General features: G+C 52.4%; 1 protein-coding gene across 6 annotated transcripts in view; it reads right to left on the bottom strand.

Annotated features, from left to right (window-relative positions):
• Positions 1–264: 264 nt before the first annotated feature.
• The window catches only part of GAL3ST3 (galactose-3-O-sulfotransferase 3), a 40,561-nt gene continuing 19,999 nt past the window's right edge, over positions 265–20,826 (bottom strand). For 2 of the 6 annotated variants that reach the window (XM_073351625.1, XM_073351621.1), the window contains 2 exons: positions 3,226–3,456; positions 265–2,857 (listed from right to left, as the gene is read on the bottom strand). In XM_073351625.1, coding sequence (XP_073207726.1) covers positions 1,669–2,857; positions 3,226–3,353 — 1,317 coding nt within the window. In that variant the 5' untranslated portion in view covers positions 3,354–3,456 and the 3' untranslated portion in view covers positions 265–1,668. The other 4 variants (XM_073351623.1, XM_073351622.1, XM_073351626.1 and 1 more) reach the window with 4 other exon arrangements.

The following is a 20,826-nucleotide window of genomic DNA, read 5'->3' as shown; positions in this document are numbered from 1 at the left end:
CCTTCCCAGATGCAGCTGCATCGGTCCCTAGAGTCACACTCAAGGTGTGTGTGCAACACATACCATGTGTGCCTGACTGCCCCACCTCAGGCTCTGGCCACATGGAAGATAACAACTTTCTACTGCTGCCTGCTACAGGCTGCAGTGTCTGCTGAGGGTCAGGGGTCACACCCTGTGGTACCCATGGGCAATGACCCACAGAGAGCCACCCCCCAGAACTTTCCACCTGCCCCGCATGAGCCACAGACACCAGAGCAGACCAGGCACCTCACAGAGTCCTTTATTGGGGGTAGGTTCCCATCCCCCTGACAGTTCATAGAATCATAGAATCAGAGAATATCAGGGTTGGAAGGGACCTCAGGAGGTCATCTAGTCCAACCCCCTGCTAAAGCAGGACCAACCCAAACTAAATCATCCCAGCCAGGTCTTTGTCAAGCCTGACCTTAAAAACCTCAAAGGAAGGAGATTCCACCACCTCCCTAGGTAACCCCATTCCAGTGCTTCACCACGCTCCTAGTGAAAAAGTTTTTCCTAATATCCAACCTAAACCTCCCCGATGGCAGTTGCTCAGAATCAGCCTCTTCCTGGGAACCCATTACCCAGGGAATGGCTCATGAGGCGGGAGGGCCCAGACAGTGCCCCCCCTGGGAGCCCGGGGAGGGAGTTACTCCTGGCTGGGACACTGTCACCTTGCCACACCAGTGTGGCACACTGGCAAGGGGTGTGTGTGTGTGTGACTGCACAGGGGGCCAGCTGTGAGTGATTGTGTGTGTGTGACACTGTGCATGTGTGCAAACAGTGGTTAATTTGGGCCAGGGCTTGGCAGTGCCGAGCCCCAGCACCTCTGGGCTTGCTGCATCAGGTATGAATGTAAAAAATCGCATGAGCCCCGGCACCTCTTTCATTACAAAGTAAGCACTGTGTGCAAGGTGTGTGGGTAAACGGAAGCGGGGGTGGGGACTGATGGGGGGAATGTGTGGACAGATAGGATGTGTGTGCCATGTGTGATGGGGGGTGTCTGTGTGTGCGATAGGGTGTGTGATGTTGTGTGCCCTGATCTGTTGCCTGGGGCAGGGGTTCGAGTCCCGCCTCCCCAGGGTTTAGCTGGGACCTGTGTCTTCCATGCAGTGCTATGTCCCCATGTGAATGGCGGCACTAGGGGGAGGTACGGGCCAGGGCTGGGGCAGGGAGCACTAGGGAAGAAAGGCTGGAGTTGGGGGGGCCACTGTCTGGGCCCCAAACCATAACCACTGCTGTTCCGTGCTGAGCTGCTGGGCTTCCCTCCCAGGCCCCCCGATGCTTCAGTCCCCAGGCAGTGATGGGTGGATTTCCAAATCCAGGGCATGTGCAAACCACCCAGAACCTGCAAACAGACCTGATGCAGGCTCAGGAAGGGGGGAGTGGCAGCTTCCCAGTGCCGGCTCAGGCCCCAGAGGCATTCAGTTCCGATCCAGCCCTCCCAAAGGGGCGTGGGATGCAGGGGGCGGGCGTGGGGCTGTTGTGCAGGACGGGGACTGTCACAGGGAGGGAGAAGGGGGCCAGCAAAGGGATCTCCCCGGGGCTGACCCGAGGGCGGGGGAGGGGGCACAGGAAGCCATGCCCACGATGCCCGCACAGCCCCTCACCCCGGCGTGAGTGTCTAGTCTGGGCTCAGGTCCCAGCCCCTGCTCAGGCCGCTTTGGGCACTGTGGGGTGGCGACGGGGGAGGGCCCTGGCTGGGCGTGGGACTCCCCGGGGGGGCAGCGGGCGGGGGAGCAGGGCCCTGCGGCGGGCACGCAGGCTCTGCTTGCGCAGCATGTAGCGGGAGTACTGCACCTCCGGCATGGCCAGCTTGAGGCAGCGCTCCTCGGGGGGGGCACCTGAGCCGGGCGCGGCCGGAGGCAGGTCATAGCCCACGATGTCCACCTTGGAGCTGGGCTGCCACGGCCGCAGCTCCTTGTTCCTGATCTGCGTGGCGGGGCGCAGCTGGGGCCGCCCCCCGAAGCAGCGGCGCAGCAGCTGGTCGCAGGCCCGGCGCAGCGCCCGCACCTCCGCCGCCACGCACCCCCGCCCCGCCTGCGCCACCTTGCGCCAGAAGGTGGCGTTGAAGTGGTCGTAGAGCTGGGCGTCCAGCCCGTTCCAGGCGCGGATGCGGGCGGCCAGCACCTCCGAGCTGACGTTGCCCTTGGACCGGGGGCCGCGCATGTTGAGCTTGGCGTAGAGCACGTCCTCCAGGTCCCAGGAGAGCAAGCGGCGCAGCAGCACCAGCGACTCGTCGAAGTACTCGGCGATCATCACCAGCGAGAAGACCTCCTCCACCTGGCGGATGAAGCCGGGCAGGTAGGCGGGGTCGGCGGGGCTGTGGTCATTGTCCCCGCCCAGGTCGTAGAGCAGGGTGTTGTGGGCGTACATGGAGAACTTCTCCTGGGGGCGGTAGAAGGCCAGCGGGTTGGCCAGGAAGGCTTCCATGGAGCCGTTGGGCACCCGCTTGAAGGCGGAGCAGTACTGGTTGTAGTAGGTGAAGAGCGACTCGAACATGGCCACGGGCTCGCGCAGGATGGTGACGTAGAGCGTGTCGTTGGGCATGAGGCGGCGCAGCTCCTGGCGCTGGAAGCGCAGGTGGCTGGCGATGATGCGGGGGGGCAGGGTGTGCGGGTGCACGAAGCGGGCGGAGAAGTTGCGGGGGTAGCAGAACTGGTGGTCGCAGGCGTGGTGGGGCAGCGCCACCGTCACGTCGTGCCGCTCGGCGAAGCGGAAAAGGATGTTCTGCACCGTGGTGCCCGCTGTCTTGTGGGTCTTCAGGAAGGCCACCGAGGTGTGCTTGGGGCGGGGCGAGGGGGCTGGGGGGCAGCCTGGGGAGGAAGGCTTGGGGGACCTGCTGGGGAGAGGGGGGGTCAGAGCGAGGGGCATGGCCAGCCCAGCGCTCCCCTGGACCCCTGCCCTGATCAGCCCAATGGGCCCATTCCTTTCCTCCCCGTGTCCCAGCCCCACATGCCCATCTGCCCCCGCCCCTAGCCCCATGCCCACTAGCTCTGCCCCTGAACCATCCCACCCTGTCCCACTATCCATGCCCCACTCCACCCACCCCTGCCCCCATTCCCTAGCCCTGTCCCCACAGCCCCACTTGACGTGCCCCCTGCCCCATCCCCTAGCTCTACCCCCCTCCGTGCTCCAGTCCTTCTTCTACCCCACTCCCGCATGACCCCCATCCTCCAGCCCTGCCCCTCCCCCTCCCTTGCTCTGTACCAGTTGAGGTGCGTGCTCTGGTGGATGAGCAGGCTCAGGGTGCTGAGCGCCAGCAGCAGCAGCAGCAGGGCCTTCTTGCGGGACATCATCTTGAGGGCGCAGTGCAGAGGAGGGAGGGCGTAGGGCATGGTGGGTGCTGGCTCCCCCCTACCTGGGCCCCATCCAGCTGGGCACCTCCCTCGTCATGGAGCCACCGGGCGGGCAGCTGGGCCAGCCTCACGCCGGGGAGGCCTGGGGGAAGAGGGACAGGTGAAATGGGGGCATGCCCACTTCTCACATTCACGCTCCCCACCCTGCCCCTTTGGGCCACTCACAACCAGCCCATGCCCCTTTTCACAGGCACGCCTGGTCCCCTTTGCACACCACCGCTTCACACTCCTGCACTCACACTGACCCTCACGCCCACCTGTGCATGCGTCCCGGGACACAGGATGTTCCAGGCTATAGTCCCCATCTCACAAACGGGACGAACGTTCTTGGGCCCTGCATGTAGCTGTGTTCAAATGCATGTTGTTGAAACGAGCCCACCTCAGCGCGTGAGCCAGGTCGCTCTGCATGACGGTCCTGTCCCCAGCATTATTTACCGCCCTGCCAATCTGTGTGCCATGGAAGCACGTTACCAGCACTGAGCTGGCATTTCCTTCCAGATTATTGCATAGCGCCAGGCCTACAACCCTCACTGCAGACCCCACTAGAAGCAGCCCCACTGGCTGACAATCCCGCATTGAGCTCTATCAGTTAGACAGTTTTTAATCTACTTAATAGGGGCTTGCGACTGCGCTCTTCAGGGTCCAAGACACAATTCAGGGCAGACTCCAGAGGGAGCAAAAGTCCACGGAGTTTATTGAGGCAGCTCCCCACATCCTCCCTGGGCAGGGGATCCCAACGGTTCCCATGAGGCCCTGCAGACCTGGCCCAGGCACCACAGACAGCCCGATAGTCATTTTGGACTAAAGGAAAGAAATAATCCCAAACCCAAAAGTTCTGTGCCAGACCTAGCGTCTTCTGGAGGACTCTGGCAATCAACAGTCTCAGCAGAGGGGCTGGGCTGGGCCTCTCCCCAGGAAGCAAAGGAAAGGAGATCTGTTCTCCACCCTGATCAGCCAGCTACCGAGCTGTTCTCCAGTGCCCTCCCCTCCTAACTTTACCTGACAGCGGGTGTCGGTGCAATGGGGCAGGGCTCAGTGGATCCATAGCGCCTCATTAACCCTTGCTAACCACGTCTACACTACAAAGTTTGGTCAGCACAAGTTGCATGGGTGCACAGTCACCAAAGTGTGTATATTGCTCGTGTGCATGCACACTTGGCTGCTTGTGTTGGAGCTGCATGTACCCACCAGGAATGCTTGTGCCAATGCAAAGTGCAGTGCACTGCGGGCAGGTACCGCAGTGCGCCATGCGCCACCGTCCCATGCAATGCCCTTGAGGGAATTTTCAGTGTGTGCTACGGGATAGAAGCGACTTACCGAGGGATCTCTTGGTGGTGAGGTTTAGTTCCCAGCATGCAACTTCCTCTATCCCCTAATACCATCCACAGCCCATCATTTTTGCACCTTGAATTTTTTTTAATCCCACAAACCCATGTGAACTTCTCCGTGTCCGCCGTTTCTGACAGAAGCACGGCGCTCTCACAGCTCTGCACAGTCCTCCTGTATCTGCAGACCTGCAGGAAGTAACGCAACAGTGGGAAACATACGGTTTTATTTGAGGACAGTTAGCTGAAGGACATAGCAAAGAACAATTCCAAGTTGTTGGTAGCATTCACGGAGCAGCTGCAGATGGTGGAGCGCCACTTCTGGGCCTGAGAAACGAGCCCTGACTGGTTTGATCACATCATAATGCAGGTTTGGGATGATGACCAGTGGCTGCAAAAGTTTTGGAAGCAAAAGACCACATTCCTGGATCTGAATGCCGAGCTTGCCCCAGCCCTCTAGCGCATGGACAGCTGAGTGAGAGCTGAACGGCCAGTAGAGAAGCCAGCAGTGATTGCACTTTGGAAATTTGCAATGCCAAATTGCTACTGATCAGTGGGAAATCATTTTGAAGTTGAAAAATCCACCGTGGGGGCCATTGTCATGCAAGAGCACAGGGCCGTTAACCGTCTCCTGCTAGGCAGGTCTGTGACTAGGTAATGTGCAAGACATAGCAGCTGGATTTGCATCAATGGGGTTCCCGAACTATGGTGGCACGATAGACGGCACACATATCCCTATTTTGGCCCCAGCCTGCCTTGCCACAGAGAACATCAACAGAAAGGGCTACATTTCCATGGTTATGCAAGCGTTGGTGGATTCCCCAGGGATGCTTGACTCACATCAGGGTGGGCCGGTCAGGGGAGGTGCATGATGCTTGCATCCTTAAAAACACAGGCCTGTTCAGAAAGCTGCAAGCAGGGACCTTCTGTCCTGACCGGGGGATTACTATTGGTGATATGGAAATGCCAGTGGTGATTTGGGCGGACCCAGCCTACCCCTTGCTCCCCTGGCTCACGAAGCCGTCTGCTGGCCACTTCGACAACACCACGGAAAGATTCAGCAGGTGCAGAATGACAACTGAATGTGCTTTTGGTGGACTGAAGGGACACTGGTGGTGTTTACTCACTGGATTGGCTCTCCGGGAGAAAAATATCCCACTGGTTGTAGCTGCCTGCTGTGTAATATCTGTGAGACAAAGCGGGAAAAGCTGCCACCAGGGCAGAGGTGGAGCAGCTGTCTGCCGAGTTTCAACAGCCAGACACGAGGGCCACTACCATTGCTCCAGGTGGAACGATGTGGTTGAGGGAGGCTTTGGCACAGGAGGGTTCTGTGCTGGCCCAGGAGCTGCGGGTGCTGCTGGGAATCAGGTCGCACTTGCTGCACTTCTGTAAATATGGCTGGTTTCCTGCGCCGCTGAGTGGTGTGGTGCTTGCTGTACATTGACAAGTACAGTGTGCTGTGAGTACCACCGTGCGTTCTGACGTACGTGCTGGGCACAAAGAAAGAGAACTTTATTCTCCATAAATAGAAATGTATTGAGTGCCAAAAACACTGCAGAAAAACAACATCCCAAAAGACAGGCATCGCCGTACAGATTTTAAACATAAATTAATGGAATGGGACTTTGAAATTGAAAAGGCAGCAAATATTTCTGTCCATTTCAGTGCACAGAAGTAGCCCACAGGTCAGTGTGTGTGAAGGTGGGGTTTCCCTTGGAGTCCCCTGCCCTGGAGCGGTAGGGGTAAGGGTGTGGCCCATGATGCCGAGTGCTATGTAGGGGCGGCATTGAGAGCAGCTAGCATGGAGTTCTCCAAGGACTGCAAAGGGTGAGGGTTTGGGATTTTTGGACCTGCAGGTCAACAAGGTCTGCAGCGTCTGGGTTTGCTGCCTGAGATGACCCATTATGTCCTGGTGCTTCTCCCGTTTCCTCTCTCCTTTTCCACGTTGTCTGCCATGTTGGCCCTCCACTCCAGGCCCTTTGTTCATGGTCCGATGCAGCACTGGCTGGTGGGAGCTTGCTGAACATGTCCTCCCTAGTCCTCCTCTTTCTCCTCCTTATTAGGGTCAGGTGTTCTGCAGGTGTGTGTGCGGGGGGGGGGGGGCACCCTCAAGTCCACAATGGCGGCAGCAGTTGCTGATAGAAAGACAGATGTATCACTGGCTTTACCGTCACAATGCAACGAGAAAGTTACGTTTCAAAACTCCCTTGCTTTATTCCCATAAAAACTTTGAATATGACGTGCTCGTTGACATGCCAGCTTTGGAGTGCCCCTGCACAGCACCACTCTCCAGCCCCAGCCACGAATGTGGCCCACCAGGGGCGAGCGGAGGAGAAGGAATTTTGGTTGCATAGAACAGTCACATTTCAGTCCCTATTCCATGGGTACGGGTATAGGGCAGTGGCACTGGGTATTGACACTACATCCCACGGGTGCTGGTGATTTTAGCTGATATCTCACTCCTGAGGGTAGCAAAGCCACAGAGAGCTCAGCTGCTGCTGGTTTCAGAAACTGAGATGGATGGGCCTATTGGTTGGTGTGGTGGAAGTCGGGCAAGGAACTAAAGCCAGTGGTCAGAGCCAGAATCAGGAGTTAAGAGCCGGGCTGGAGCTGGAGCAGGGCTGGAGCAGGCTAAGGCCTGTGGAGTCTGTCACCACTCTCAGGCCGGGGAGAGTTCCAAGCCATGAAGTGATACTGGGCAGACCGAGCTGCTGTATCTCCTGTGAAGGTTATAATCCTGCTCTGAGAGCCACCAGACCAGCGCCTGGCTTGTGGATTGGCTGGAGCCTAGCTCAGGAGTGACTCAACACTGCTTGTGGCTTAATCAGGCTCTAGCTCATCACCTCACATCACCCCCCAGTCACTGGGGCATACATTTCCCAGTCCACAAGGTACACAAGTCATCATTAGAGGAGCTTAGAATCCAGCATCTCTCTCACCAGGTATCTACCTGCCCCCGAACCATGATGGGGGTGGGGGTGGTTGTGTGCATCCAGGAAAAGAGTTGGCCACCTATTTCTTTAACAAGGAAACATGGAATGCTGGATGTATCTTCATGGCATGGGGCAAGTGGATGAAGGCCACTGGGTTGATCTGTTGGATGATCAAAATGGGCCAGGGTAATGGTGGTCTAGTTTCCTTGAGGAGGTATCCAAGTGTTGAATCAAGAGCCATGTCTTGTTTCTGACTGATAAGGGAGGAGGGTCCCGTTGATGGAGGACAGTGTATCATTTGTAGTTGTCCTTGGCTGACTTTAAGTGTGATTTTAATTCCTCTTGAAAGAGGTGGAGGTGTTGAACCAAAATCAGAGGCCGTGAGGACATGGGAGATTGGTGGGACGGATGGATGGAATCGAGGGTGGAAGCCACAATTGGCATAGAAGGGTTTTTGGCAGGTTGATCTGTGACTGGTGTTACTATAAGCAAATTCAATGAAAGGTAAAAGTTGGAACCAACCATCTTGATGGTAGTTGATAAAGCAGCAGAGTTATTGTTCTGGAATTTGATTTACCCATTCCAATTGTCCATCCGTCTGGTGATGGTAAGCAGAGGAAATATGTAGGGTGACTTCAGGACTTTGGCCAATTCTCTCCAAAAAGGGAAGACAAATTGTGGCTCACATTCTGATGTCATGTTGGTTGGTAATCCATGGAGCGTGAAGGTGTCGTCGAAAGATAAATGAGCAGTTACTTTTGCAATGGGGATCGTCTGACAAGGTGCAACGTGTGCCCATTTGTTGAGTAAATCGACGACAACCAGTATAGCTGTGCAGCCCTATGAGTTGGGGAGATCTGTGATGAAGTTCATTTAGATAGATACCCAAGTTTGGGGTGAGGCCAAAAGTGGGATCAAGGCACCTAGAAGTTTGGCATGTGGTCTTCATCTGGCTGGATGTCTCATAGGAAGCCATGTAAGATTTGACAGATCAGAATAGTTTGCCACTAAAAATTATGTGAAATCAGCTTCACTGTCTTCCAGTACCTGAAGTGGCCTGCAAGCGTGAAATCGAGGCATAGCGAGAGTATGGCTATATAGATGTTCCGTCAGGGACATAAATGCAATCCTTCAACCAGAGTACCTTGTTTTTCACTGTGATGTTTGGGTCAGAACTGGCTGACATTCATCCACTGCAAGTGGATCATTGGGCAGTGAGGCCTTTACAGTGGCCAAAAGATCAGTGTTGATCAGCATATTTACAAAATGGCAGGGTTTCAATATAGTGGTAGGCTTGGAAGGTTTAACCCCCTTATCTATGTACCCTCCCTTGTGAGATAACACATCCTGTTTTCCATTCCAGGTTCTCAGCTGGTAGGTCAGGGTGAAGTTGAATCTAGAGAAGAAGAGGGATCAACATAGCTGACGTTGGTTGAGGGCTGCTGAGAGAGATGTTCCAAATTTTTATGATCTGTGAACAACTGGACGGAAAGGCATACCCCTTATAGATGATGGTGCCACTCCTGAAATGCAGCCTTGATGGCCAATGACTCCTTATTACCGATTTTATAATTTTGTTCCTCAGGGGTCAGTTTCATAGAAGAGAAGGCACAATGGCGAAGGTCATTCGGGGGCCCATGTTGCTGTGATAGCACTGCCTCAATCGCGTGATCAGAGGCACCTGCTTTGATGACAAAAGGTTCTGATGGATCCAGGTGCACTAGGATGGGGGCAGAAGTACACACGTCCTTCAGCCGATCAACGACGAGTTGGGTTTCTGGTGTCCAGGGGAGAGTTCTTCCACAGCAGCTGGCTAATTGGAAATACCACTTGTGAAAATCCTTGAATGAATCATCTATAGAAACTGGCAAATCCTAGGAAGCACTGGATATCATGGATGCTCTTGGGTGTAACCCAAGTTGAAATTGCAGAGAGTTTTCTGTGATCCATACTTATTCCATTGGGAAAAAAAATATAACCCAAGAAATCCACAGAGGTGCCACTGAATTCACATTTCTCAGATTTCCCATACAGACTGTTTGCTTGAAGACGTTCGAGTACTAACCAGGCACGCTGGTCATGCAGGGTTTGGTCCTCTGAAAAAATAAGAATGTTATAGATTACAAGATTACTGGGTAGATTACAACAAACTTGTGCAGAACAACACTGAAGATATCATTTACCAAGTGCTGGAATGTGGCAGGGGCATTACAGAGACCAAAAGGCATGACAAGGTACTCAAAATGTCCATACCACGTATGAAAGGCTGTTTTCCATTCATTGCCCTCTTGGATGCAGACCAGGTTATAGGTTCTGCTTAGCCAACCCAACCCTCTCCTGTAGTTCACTGATCAACAGCAAAGGATATTTATTCTTGACGGTGATATTGTTCAGCACTTGATAGTTTACACAAAGGCACAGGGTACCATCTTTTTGCTTGACAACCGGGGCTGGGGCCTTGGCAGGAGACACAGAAGGACAGATACAATTATTCGCTAGATTCTTCATTGAGGTGTTCCCACAGGGCCATGAGTTCAGGTTCTGACAAAGCATAAATTTGCCTGAAGGGGATTTTGGCCCCTGGAAGGAGTTCTATGGAGTAGTTGTGAGGCCTATGTGGGGCTAGGGCATTATTGTTTCTTTTATTGACTATGTCCACAAAGTTCTAGTATTTCACAGGAATTGGCGAGTTACCCTCACTCAGAGCCCGCTGTGAGCAGAAAATGGTGGCCTTGCCCAGATAGTGTCTAGTGTCTTCAACACCAGGTTGGACTAGACACCGATGCTGGCAAAAATCAGCCCCGAACTGCACTTCTCGTGCTCCCCGGGAAATGTCAGGATTGTGGAGGGAGAGCCAGGGGATGACAAGCTTGATCGAGAAGTGAGGTGAGTCAATCAGGTTGAACTGCAGGGTTTCCAGGTGGCCTTGGATTACAGCCCAAAGCGGTGGAGCCTCCTAGACGACCAGGCCCAAGGACAGCAAGCTGCCATGAATTGCTTCCACCACAGGGGAGCTTCCTTTGCACTGGCACTGGTTTGTTTTAGTAAAGCCAGTGTCCATGAAATTACTAGACATTCCTGAGAGTCCAGCTTGCTTTGGGTGTAGCCAGGGCCCAAGTTGACACTTGATCTGGAGGCGGGATTGGCCGTTGTCCGCGATGGTTAGGGTACACGTTAGGGAAGCAGAGGGAGTCTGCTCAGGGAACCTGATGTTGCCATTCTGTCCAGCCACATCCCCTCTAGTGAGGGTGATCCCTCCCGTCTTCCTGGACTAGCCAAAGAACAGGACTTGAGGGGGCCGCTGGTGGCAAAGTAGCCTCATTCCCCACAGTACAGGCAGAGGCCATTTGAACAACGATATTTCTTCTCTCGATCTGAGCCTTCCTTTTTTCCTGCCGTCACTCAAACAGTTGATTGTCAATCTGGATACACAACTCAAGGTAGAGGTGCAAATACAGTGTGTGGGGGGGTCAAGTTCATCTTTAATCTCATCACTGAGGCCTAGGTAGAAATGGTAAATCTGCACCACTTTGTTCCCAGCAGTGTCAGTGACCAGGTGTTGGAAACGGGTGGCGTCGGCTGTGATCGGTCGGGGCCCTGAGTAACTGCAGGGCGGTTTTGGCAGAATGGGCACAGGCTGGGTCATCAAATGTGAGGAAAAAGACACCAACGAGTTCATCAAAGTTGTAGAGAATCAAATCGCCCAGTCTAATGTTTTGTCTGTCAATAAGCTGATGACCCCTACCTTGGTTTGGTCGTTCAGGTACATTTAAAACAATAGGAGCAACAGGCGACGTTGTTGAGACGCCCCTGAAACATCTGATGGTCCCCATCAAACTGCTCTGATAGCAGGATCTTGGAGCATACAACTTGGGCTGGTTCAGCTAATGATGTGGGGGGTCCAGGACCACTGGGACCTGCAAGTGCAGGAAGATATTTTCCCACTGTAGCTGGGCCACTTGGTTCTGGAGACCTTGAACTAGCTCTGAAATCTCTGGGCACTCCTGCCACTGAGATGTCATTCTGACTGCAAGGGGCTCCTGTGGGCATAGAAGAGGCCAGGCACCATCTTTAAATTTAAACAGCATAAGGAAAAATGCATGCATACACTTACCCGAGGTCCCTTCCCCTGGATTGGGCTTGTGCATGCTCAACTGGTGGGATTGGCTAGATGGTGGTGGAGTCTCTAACAGGTCCTGGCTCATGGCATGGCTGGAGCCCCCCAACTACATCTACCCCTCATCTTCCTCCTCCCCGCTGTTCCTAGCAGGAGTCTCTGTCTCAGGCTCCTCCAAGGTACCCACAGTGGTCTGCAGGGTGCTGGTGGGGTCTCCATGAGGTATGTCATGCAGCTTGTTGGGAAAGCAGCAGGACTGGGCCTCAGCAGCAGATCGATGGCTGTGCTTCCCGGCCTCGTGTGTGCTTGCTGCAATTGATTTTCACGTGGCACGGCTACTGATCCCGGCCGTACCCCTTTGCCTGCAGCCCCCGTTCAATCTTTTCATAGATGTCCACTGTTCTACAGCTAATCCATAGCTGTGCCCGCACAGCCTCTTCTCCCATGGGCCCAAGAGAGCCAATCCCTCCTGTCTACTCCAGCAGGGCATGTCTAGTGCCTGGAACCAGCATGGTCAGGAGGGCAGTTGCACACAAGGGAGAGCTGCTTGGTGTGCTTCCAGAACTGGGCAATCAGGAAAAAGCATATCAAAAATACAAAGGTGGGGGGCTTAAAGGGGTGCTTCTGCTCTCCGTGACCCCTGAGCTGTGGAATTCATAATCGTGACCACAATGGTCACTGTTGCAGGGAGTAGCCATTGTAGGACAGGTGCTGGAGGACTGCTAGGGTCGACACAGGTCACACATTGACCTCATTAGGGCAGCCCTGGCTCCACAGCATTCAGAGAGGTGGTTGCACCGGGTCACTGTTGCGGGGTGCCTACCTCAGCTAGAGACAATTCTCACTATAGCCTTTTCACAGATAGACTGACACAAGGCAGCTTACATCAGCCTTACTTTGTAGTATAGGCCAGGCCCCAGTGTGGGGCTGGCATACCCTATCACAGGGCTGCAGCGTTTTTGTATTATAGCAGAGCAGCAGCTTTGCTATAGTTAAGACCGACTTTCTGTTTTAATCTTGACTGTTCTAAGTGCTCAAAAATCTGTACAGTTACTTGGGTTGCCTTTAAATTTGGTGTGTCTTATGGAGGTTCAGGGTCAGGTCAGTGATCCAAATTGGGGGCCATTTGGCCAATGGGTTCCTGAGGTACAGCCCCTCCCCAAACAGTGTTTCTTAAAGTTGACCCATTCTGCCTGCATTTTTTTTGCACACAGATAGAGATCAAACCAGGGCTCATGCTCTCCAAAACTCGAGGGTTACCCAACAGAGTGCATGGCACCCACCAGCCCTTTGGGGAAAGTCAAATTACAACATTGTTTGAAAAAGAGTTTGCTTCTCCAGTTAGGCATGCTCCAAGCAGTTCCAAGGTGCAGGGAGCTGCCCCATGGATTACACTAAGCATGTACAGATAGGAATTGACAGGGTTTCTAGCTGGATAGCTCAAGCAGATAAGTAGCGATCCTTTGAACCTGACTCACTGTGACAAATATGCCAAGGCACGCCCTGGCAGGTATACAAATTTTATTAAAGCTAATGTTAAAAGATTATATAATACACAGGTTAAGAAAAGAGTGTCTGTAGATCTGGGTATAGTGCTTAGATTATCCACAAATATACAAAGTTTGTTTTAAAAGTCATAAGATACATATGATGCATAATCAGCACTAACCCAAATTTAGGTGAATGAATTTAACAATACAGTTTAGATATTAGCAGCCAAGTATTTGGGTACATCACCCATAAAAAGTTACACAGAGAGTGGGTTGTGGAAAGCGCATATAGCAATGAGTGAAGATTGTCCCTCAGTAATTGAGAATTTAGGGTAGGTTGTCCATTAGAAAATACAATCCATCAAGGAAGTATTTCAGTTATTTTCCCTACTGCACTTCACATCAGCACTCCAGCTCATCCCTCCTGGTATTGCCAATGTCCGGTGATGTGTTCTAGGTAGATGTCCTTCGACCACCTGATGGCATCTGATACCATGAGTTGCCACATCAGCTGAGCGTAGCGTTGACTGATTCCACATTCTCTCAGCAGTCGCTTGTTACTGGGGTCCCATGCGCCCAGGGCTTCGACGATCAGGGTGTGAGTTTGAACCTCGTAGCCCCTAGCTGTCAGCTGTAGCCCCAAGGTGTCAGCTGAGGGGCATATTTCTCCAGCTTTTGAGATCAGGCATCGCGGAAGGCCGGGGTTCTGTTTTCAAAGGGAAATGTGACGTCCACCATGATGATCTGCACGATCTACATCTGCATCCAATCATCTTCTCAATTGTTGACTGAAGGGGTCATATGTGGCCTCTGCCAAAAGCTAGTAGCTAGCTGGTTGTCAAGGTTATCACAGGATGTTTGTATGGGAAGCATTTTTCGAGTTATGTAACTTGTCGAATATTGGTTTCCAAAACTGGGGGAGGTGAAACATGTCACCTGAGGCGGGGTGGGTCTCCCAGCTGACTCAATCAACACTGAGAATAACTGACATTCTTCAACTCAGTGCAGCCCTGTTTTACAGTCTGGGGCTGATGTAGACATGAGCATTGACAAAGGCCTGGGACTGGAGAGAAGGAAAGAGGGCACAAATTGTTATCTATTCGGAGGCCACATTCTGCCAGTGGGAGTGTCTCATGAAAAGTGAGTCCCAGCTCCCTGGACTGGACAAGCACGGTAAAGACTTACCATTGGGTGGGAAATAGCTTGTTAGACAGGAAAGTCACTTGTTAATAAAACTAGGCTAGAGATTGTACTTTATATGTTTCAGAGTAACAGCCGTGTTAGTCTGTATTCGCAAAAAGAAAAGGAGGACTTGTGGCACCTTAGAGACTAACCAATTTATTTGAGCATGAGCTTTCGTGAGCTACAGCTCACTTCATCGGATGCATACTGTGGAAAATACAGAAGATGTTTTTATACACACAAACCATGAAAAAATGGGTGTTTATCACTACAAAAGGTTTTCTCTCCCCCCACCCCACTCTCCTGCTGAGGAGAGTGATCACTTTAGATAAGCTATTACCAACAGGAGAGTGGGGTGGGGGGAGAGAAAACCTTCTGTAGTGATAAACACCCATTTTTTCATGGTTTGTGTGTATAAGAACATCTTCTGTATTTTCCACAGCATGCATCCGATGAAGTGAGCTGTAGCTCACGAAAGCTTATGCTCAAATAAATTGGTTAGTCTCTAAGGTGCCACAAGAACTCCTTTTCTTTTTGTACTTTATATGTTTCGTTTACCTTATGTTTCCAAATCCTTCTACTCACTTTTATATGAATCTTTAACTCAAGCTGTGTGTAGTGGTGAGGCGGTTATCCCTCCCATCTGGGTCAGAGGGAGGACACACTGCCTCACTCTGTCATTGGGGTCTCTGCCTAGTATCAGGGCAATTAGCTTAGGCATTAGTGTCCCTATCGGTTCTACGGGCTGTGCAGTCCAACTGTCTAGGGCCCTTGGACCCTTCAAGTGGGGGCTGCACCCACCTTAGTCAATGGCCTTGGGGCCCTTGGGGCAGGGGCCCAGGCCAACACCAGCATTAAGTAGCTCCAAGCCCTCCAGCCCAGGGCAGGGACACGCCAGTAGTCAATTAACTCTGGCCTCTTGGTTCAGAGACAGAGCGAATCCACTAGGCAGTCAGCTTTGGTCTCTGGTCGCAAAGACAGAGCAAACCCAGTAGTCAAGTAGTTCTGGGCTCTTGTAGCAGAGCCAGAGAAAACTCCAGGGGCCGGGCGTTCTAGCTCCAGCGGACAACCGACAGGCAGAGGCCACCTGCCCTGGCGAGGGGATGCTGCCATCCCAGGGGTGGGGTGGCCGGTGGGGTCCGGGTCCACCCTACTCCACTGGACCCCAATCCAGAGCCCTAACAGTGACGGAGTGGTCTACCACCAGGTCAGCGGGGGTCTCAACCACAACACGCTGGCAGTGCCTCAGGCAAAGCTGCAGCCAGACTAAGGTCAGCTGCCTCTGGACCACTTCCTCCCCTCCCCTCAGAGTAGGTGGCCAGTGGCAGTCCCGGCAGGTCTGTGGCAGAAGCAGGTTCCGTGGTGGGCAGGGCACTGCAGGGTTCAGCAGTGGGCGGGAGCAAGCTGGGTCCATCTGCCTCCTACGGTGCCTCCGCTCCAGCTGAGCAGGAGGCGGCCTTGCCTTTTATACTCCCTATCCCAGTGACACACTTCTAGCAGGAGGAGCAAGGCAGGCCTGGCTCCGCCCACTCAGGCACGAAGCGTGGCTCCTCCTCTGGGTCGGAGGGAAGTCACACCACCTCACTACACGGTGATAATGAATGTCGATTTGGCTTTACTGGAGACACGTCTGAGTGCCTTGTGCTAAGGCCAGTGTGGAACTGAGGTGAAATTGGTAAACAAGGGTTCACTGGCTCCATGGAGGCAGCAGATTGGCATACATTACCGGTGTTCAGAAGACATGGGACCAGGCACTGGAGTGTAACGAAGTGGGGTGTGTATGTTAGTAGCCTGCAGAGACAGAGAGCAGGGCTCGTAGAGCCCAGAACAGAGAACTTATGTGATCCATGGCTGGCCAAGTTGAGAGGATTTCCCCTGTGGGCACAGACAAGGCTCTCTCATGCTGTAAGCAGGTGCTAGTTATTCACCTCGGAGAACCCCAAAAAGTGTCACAGTCACCCACAAGTGTCAGTTAAAGTCCCACCTTAGGCAGCAAGCTGGAAAAGGTCAGGAGGTGTATTGCTGAAATCTGCCTCTGTCCGTTATGTTTAAAATTATTATTAATAATAATCACTCTGGCTCAGATTATGTCACCTGTGACTTTGTGTGACCTCCGTGACATTTTCCACTTCAGCCCCAGGGCAGTGTGGCTGGAGGTGTCAGCCAGTGGGAGCCCTGCAGCTCTGAGCACCTGTGGGCAGTGGAGGCCCTGGCAGCTCTCAGCCGCCATGGGGGGACCCAGAGCTCCCAGTCACCGTGGGGGGAACCTGCAGCTCTGAGCCTCTTCAGGCAGTGGGGGGACCCCGCAGCTCCGAGCTGCCGTGGGCAGTGAAGGGATCCCAGAACTCTCAGCTGCCACAGGCGGCAGGGGGACCCCGGAGCTCCTAGTTGCCATCCCTGGAGCCCCAAGCTGGGGTCTGACAGCTCCAGGCCACTGCGGGCATCTGGGGGACCCCAGAACTCCCAGCCGCAGCAGTGGTGGGTGCTGCACCTCCTCCCCCCATCTACCTCCTGCAGCAGGGCTGGGGCTCAGCCCCTTTTCATAGACTCATAGGACTGGAAGGGACCTCGGGAGGTCATCTAGTCCAGTGGTTTTCAAACTGCGGGTTGAGACCCAGTACTGGGTTGCGGAATGGAAGGCACTGGGTCACGGCGGCTCTAGTCAGCCCCGCCGAACAGGCCGTTAAAAGTCCCGTTGGCGTTGCTGCCTGGCTAAGGCAGGCTAGTGCCTACCTGTTCCAACATCGCGCTGGGCCCCAGAAGCGGCCAGCAGCAGGTCCAGCTCCTAGGTGGGGAGGGCCCACCCGGAGTGTGTGCCTGCGGGCGAGAGTCGCAAGGAGCCGCTTGCGCACCTCCGCCAAGGAGCCAGACCTGCTGCTGGCCGCTTCCGGGGCGCAGCATGGTCTGCGGTGCCAGGACAGGCAGGAAGCCTGCCTTAGCACCCCCGCTGCGCCACTGACTGGGGGCCGCCCGAGGTAAGCCCGCTCCCCAATCCCCTGCCCCAGCCCTGAGCCCACCCAAACCCGAAGCCCCTTTCTGCACCCCAAACCCTTCATCCCTGGCCCCACCCCAGAGTCTGCACCCCCAGCCCAGAGCCCTGACCGCATCCTGCACCCCTACCCCCTGCCCTAGCCCAGAGCCCCCTCCCACACCCTGAACCCCTCATTCCCGGCCCCACCTCACGCTCTCACCCCTGCACCCCAACCCTCTGCCCCAACTCTGAGCCCCTCCCAAACCCCTCATCCCCAGCTCTGCTGGGTCGTGGGCATCAACAATTTTCTTCAACTGGAAAAACTGCCAGAAAAAAAGTTTGAAAACTACTGATCTAGTCCAGTCCCCTGGGCTCATGGCAGGACTAATCCCTGACAGGTGTTTGTCCAACCTGCTCTTAAAAATCCCCAATGATGGAGATTCCACAACCTCCCTAGGCAATTTATTCCAGTGCTTAACCACCCTGACAGGAAGCTTTTCCTAACGTCCAACCTAAACCACCCTTGCTGCAGTTTAAGGCTATTGCTTCTTGCCCTATCCTCAAAGGTTAAGAAGAACAATTTTTCTCCCTCTTCCTTGTAACAATCTTTTATGTACTTGAAAACTGTTATCATGTCCCCCCTCAGTCTTCTCTTCTCCAGACTAAACAAACCCAATTTTTTCAATCTTCCTTCATAGGTCACATCTTCTAGACCTTTAATCATTTTTGTTGCTCTTCTCTGGACTTTCACCAATTTGTTCACATCTTTCCTGAAATGTGTCGCCCAGAACTGGACACAATACTCCAGTTGAGGCGTAATCAGCACGGAGTAGAGCGGAAGAATTACTTCTTGTGTCTTGTTTACAACACTCCTGCTAATACATCCCAAAATGATGTTTGCTTTTTTTGCAACAGCGTTACACTGTTGACTCATATTTAGCTTGTGGTCCACTATGACCCCCGCATCCCTTTCCGCAGTACTCCTTCCTAGGCAGTCATTTCCCATTTTGTATGTGTGCAACTGATTGTTCCTTCTTAAGTGGAGTACTTTGCATTTGTCCTTATTGAATTTCATCCTATTTACTTCAGACCATTTCTCCAGTTTGTCCAGATCATTTTGAATTTTTTGAATTTTAATCCTATCCTCCAAAGCACTTGCAACCCCTCCCAGCTTCATATCATCCGCAAATTTTATAAGTGTACTTACTCTCTATGCCATGATCTAAATCATCAATGAAGATATTGAACAGAACCGGGCCCAGGACCGATCCTTGCGGGACCACCCCACTCGTTATACCCTTCTAGCATGACTGTGAACCACTGACAACTACTCTCTGGGAACGGTTTTCCAACCAGTTATGTACCCACCTTATAGCAGCTCCATCTAGTTTGCATTTCCCTAGTTTGTTTATGAGAAGGTTATGCAAGACAGTATCAAAAGCTTTAATAAGCTTTTAAGTCAAGATATACCACATCTACCACTTCCCCCCTCTCCACAAGGCTTGTTACCCTGTCAAAGAAAGCTATCAGGTTGGTTTGACATGATTTGTTCTTGACAAATCCACGCTGACTGTTACTTATCACCTTATTATCTTCTGGATGTTTGCAAACTGATTACTTCATTATTTGCTCCATTATCTTTCCAGGTACAGAAGTTAAGCTGACTGCTCTGTAATTTCCCGGGTTGTCCTTATTTCCCTTTTTATGGATTGGCACTATATTTGCCCTTTTCCAGTCTTCTGGAATCTCTCCCATCCTCCATGACTTTTCAAAGATAATCGCTAATGGCTGAGATCTCTCCTCATTCAGCTCCTGGAGTATTCTAGGATACATTTCAAGAGGCCCTGATGACTTGAAGATATCTAACTTGTCTAAGTAATTTTTAAGTTGTTCGTCCCCTATTTTAGCCTCTGACCCTACCTCATTTTCACTGGCATTCACTGTGTTAGACCTCCAATCCCCACCAATCTTCTTGGTGAAAACCGAAACAAAGAAGTCATTAAGCACCTCTGCCATTTCCACGTTTTCTGTTATTATTCCCCCCCACCCATTGAGTAAATGGCCTACCCTGTCCTTGGTCTTCCTCTTGCTTCTAATGTATTTGTAGAATGTTTTCTTGTTACCCTTTATTTCTCTAGATAGTTTGATCTCGTTTTGTGCCTTGGCCTTTCTAATTTTGTCCCTACATACTTGTGTTATTTGTTCATATTCAGCCTTTGTCATTTGACCTACTTTCCACTTTTTGTAGGGCTCTTTTTTTATTTTTAGATCATTGAAGATCTCCTGGTTAAGCCAGGGTGGTCCCTTGTCATACTTTCTATCTTTCCTACGTAGGGGGATAGTTTTCTCTTGTACCCTTAATAATATCTCTCTGAAAAACTGCCAACTGTCTTCAATTGTTTTTCCCCTTAGACTTGGGCTCTTACCTACCAACTCCCCGAGTTTGCTAAAGTCTGCCTTCTTGAAATCCATGGTCCTTATTTTGCTGTTCTCCCTCCTACCATTCCTTAGAATCATCAACTCTACCATTTCATGATCACTTTCACCCAAGCTGCCTGCCACTTTCAAATTCTCAATCAGTTCCTCCCTATTTGTCAAAATCAAATCTAGAACAGCCTCTCCCCTAGTAGCTTTCTCCACCTTCTGAAATAAAAAAATGGTCTCCAATGCATTCCAAGAACTTGTTGGATAATCTGTGCCCCTGCTGTGTTATTTTCCCAACCGATGTCTGGGGAGTTGAACTCCCCCATCACCACCAAGTCCTGTGCTTTGGATGATTTTGTTAGTTGTTTAAAAAAAGCCTCACCCATCTCTTCTTCCTGATCTGGTGGTCTGTAGGAGACCCCTACCATGAAATCACCCTTGCTTTTTACCCCTTTTATCATTACCCGGTCACAGTTATTTTCAGTAAAAGTCAGGGACAGGTCACAGGCTTCCATGGATTTCTGTTTGTTGCCTGTGACTGTCCCTGACTTATACTGAAAATAGCCGAGAAAAATCTTACCCTTAATACTAAATCTTTTTTTTTTGGGGGGGGGGGGCGGGGGGGGATCTGCAGTGAAAGTATTTTTGTGAAAAGAAAATTAGACATGTGAATGCTTGCTGGCAAGGGAGTGGCATTTTAGGGAGTGAAAGAGGGGGAAGGGATGGGAGGGGGTTGTGTCTGCATTGAGGGGAGGGGGATGAATGGAGATGGGTGGTAGAGGAAGTGAGAGGGCTTGGAGGACTCAGTTGAGGGACACTGGGAAGGGGACTTGGTGGTGAGTGGGGGGCTGGGGAGAATAGGAACAGGGGTGTCTGTCAGCCCCACATTCTCCCATTTGTGTGTGCTAGGATTGGAGGGGTCTGAGCTCCTTTCTCTACCTTCAAGTGTTGTGCCAGAATCTAGGGGGCCCCCGCCCCTCTGGGAGGGGTGGGTCTGAGCCCTTTCCCTA

This window comes from Lepidochelys kempii, chromosome 7, assembly GCF_965140265.1.
Source record: "Lepidochelys kempii isolate rLepKem1 chromosome 7, rLepKem1.hap2, whole genome shotgun sequence".
Classification (NCBI taxonomy): domain Eukaryota; kingdom Metazoa; phylum Chordata; order Testudines; family Cheloniidae; genus Lepidochelys; species Lepidochelys kempii.
Note: the sequence above shows the minus strand (reverse complement) of the source record. Positions and strands in the feature narration are given on the sequence as shown.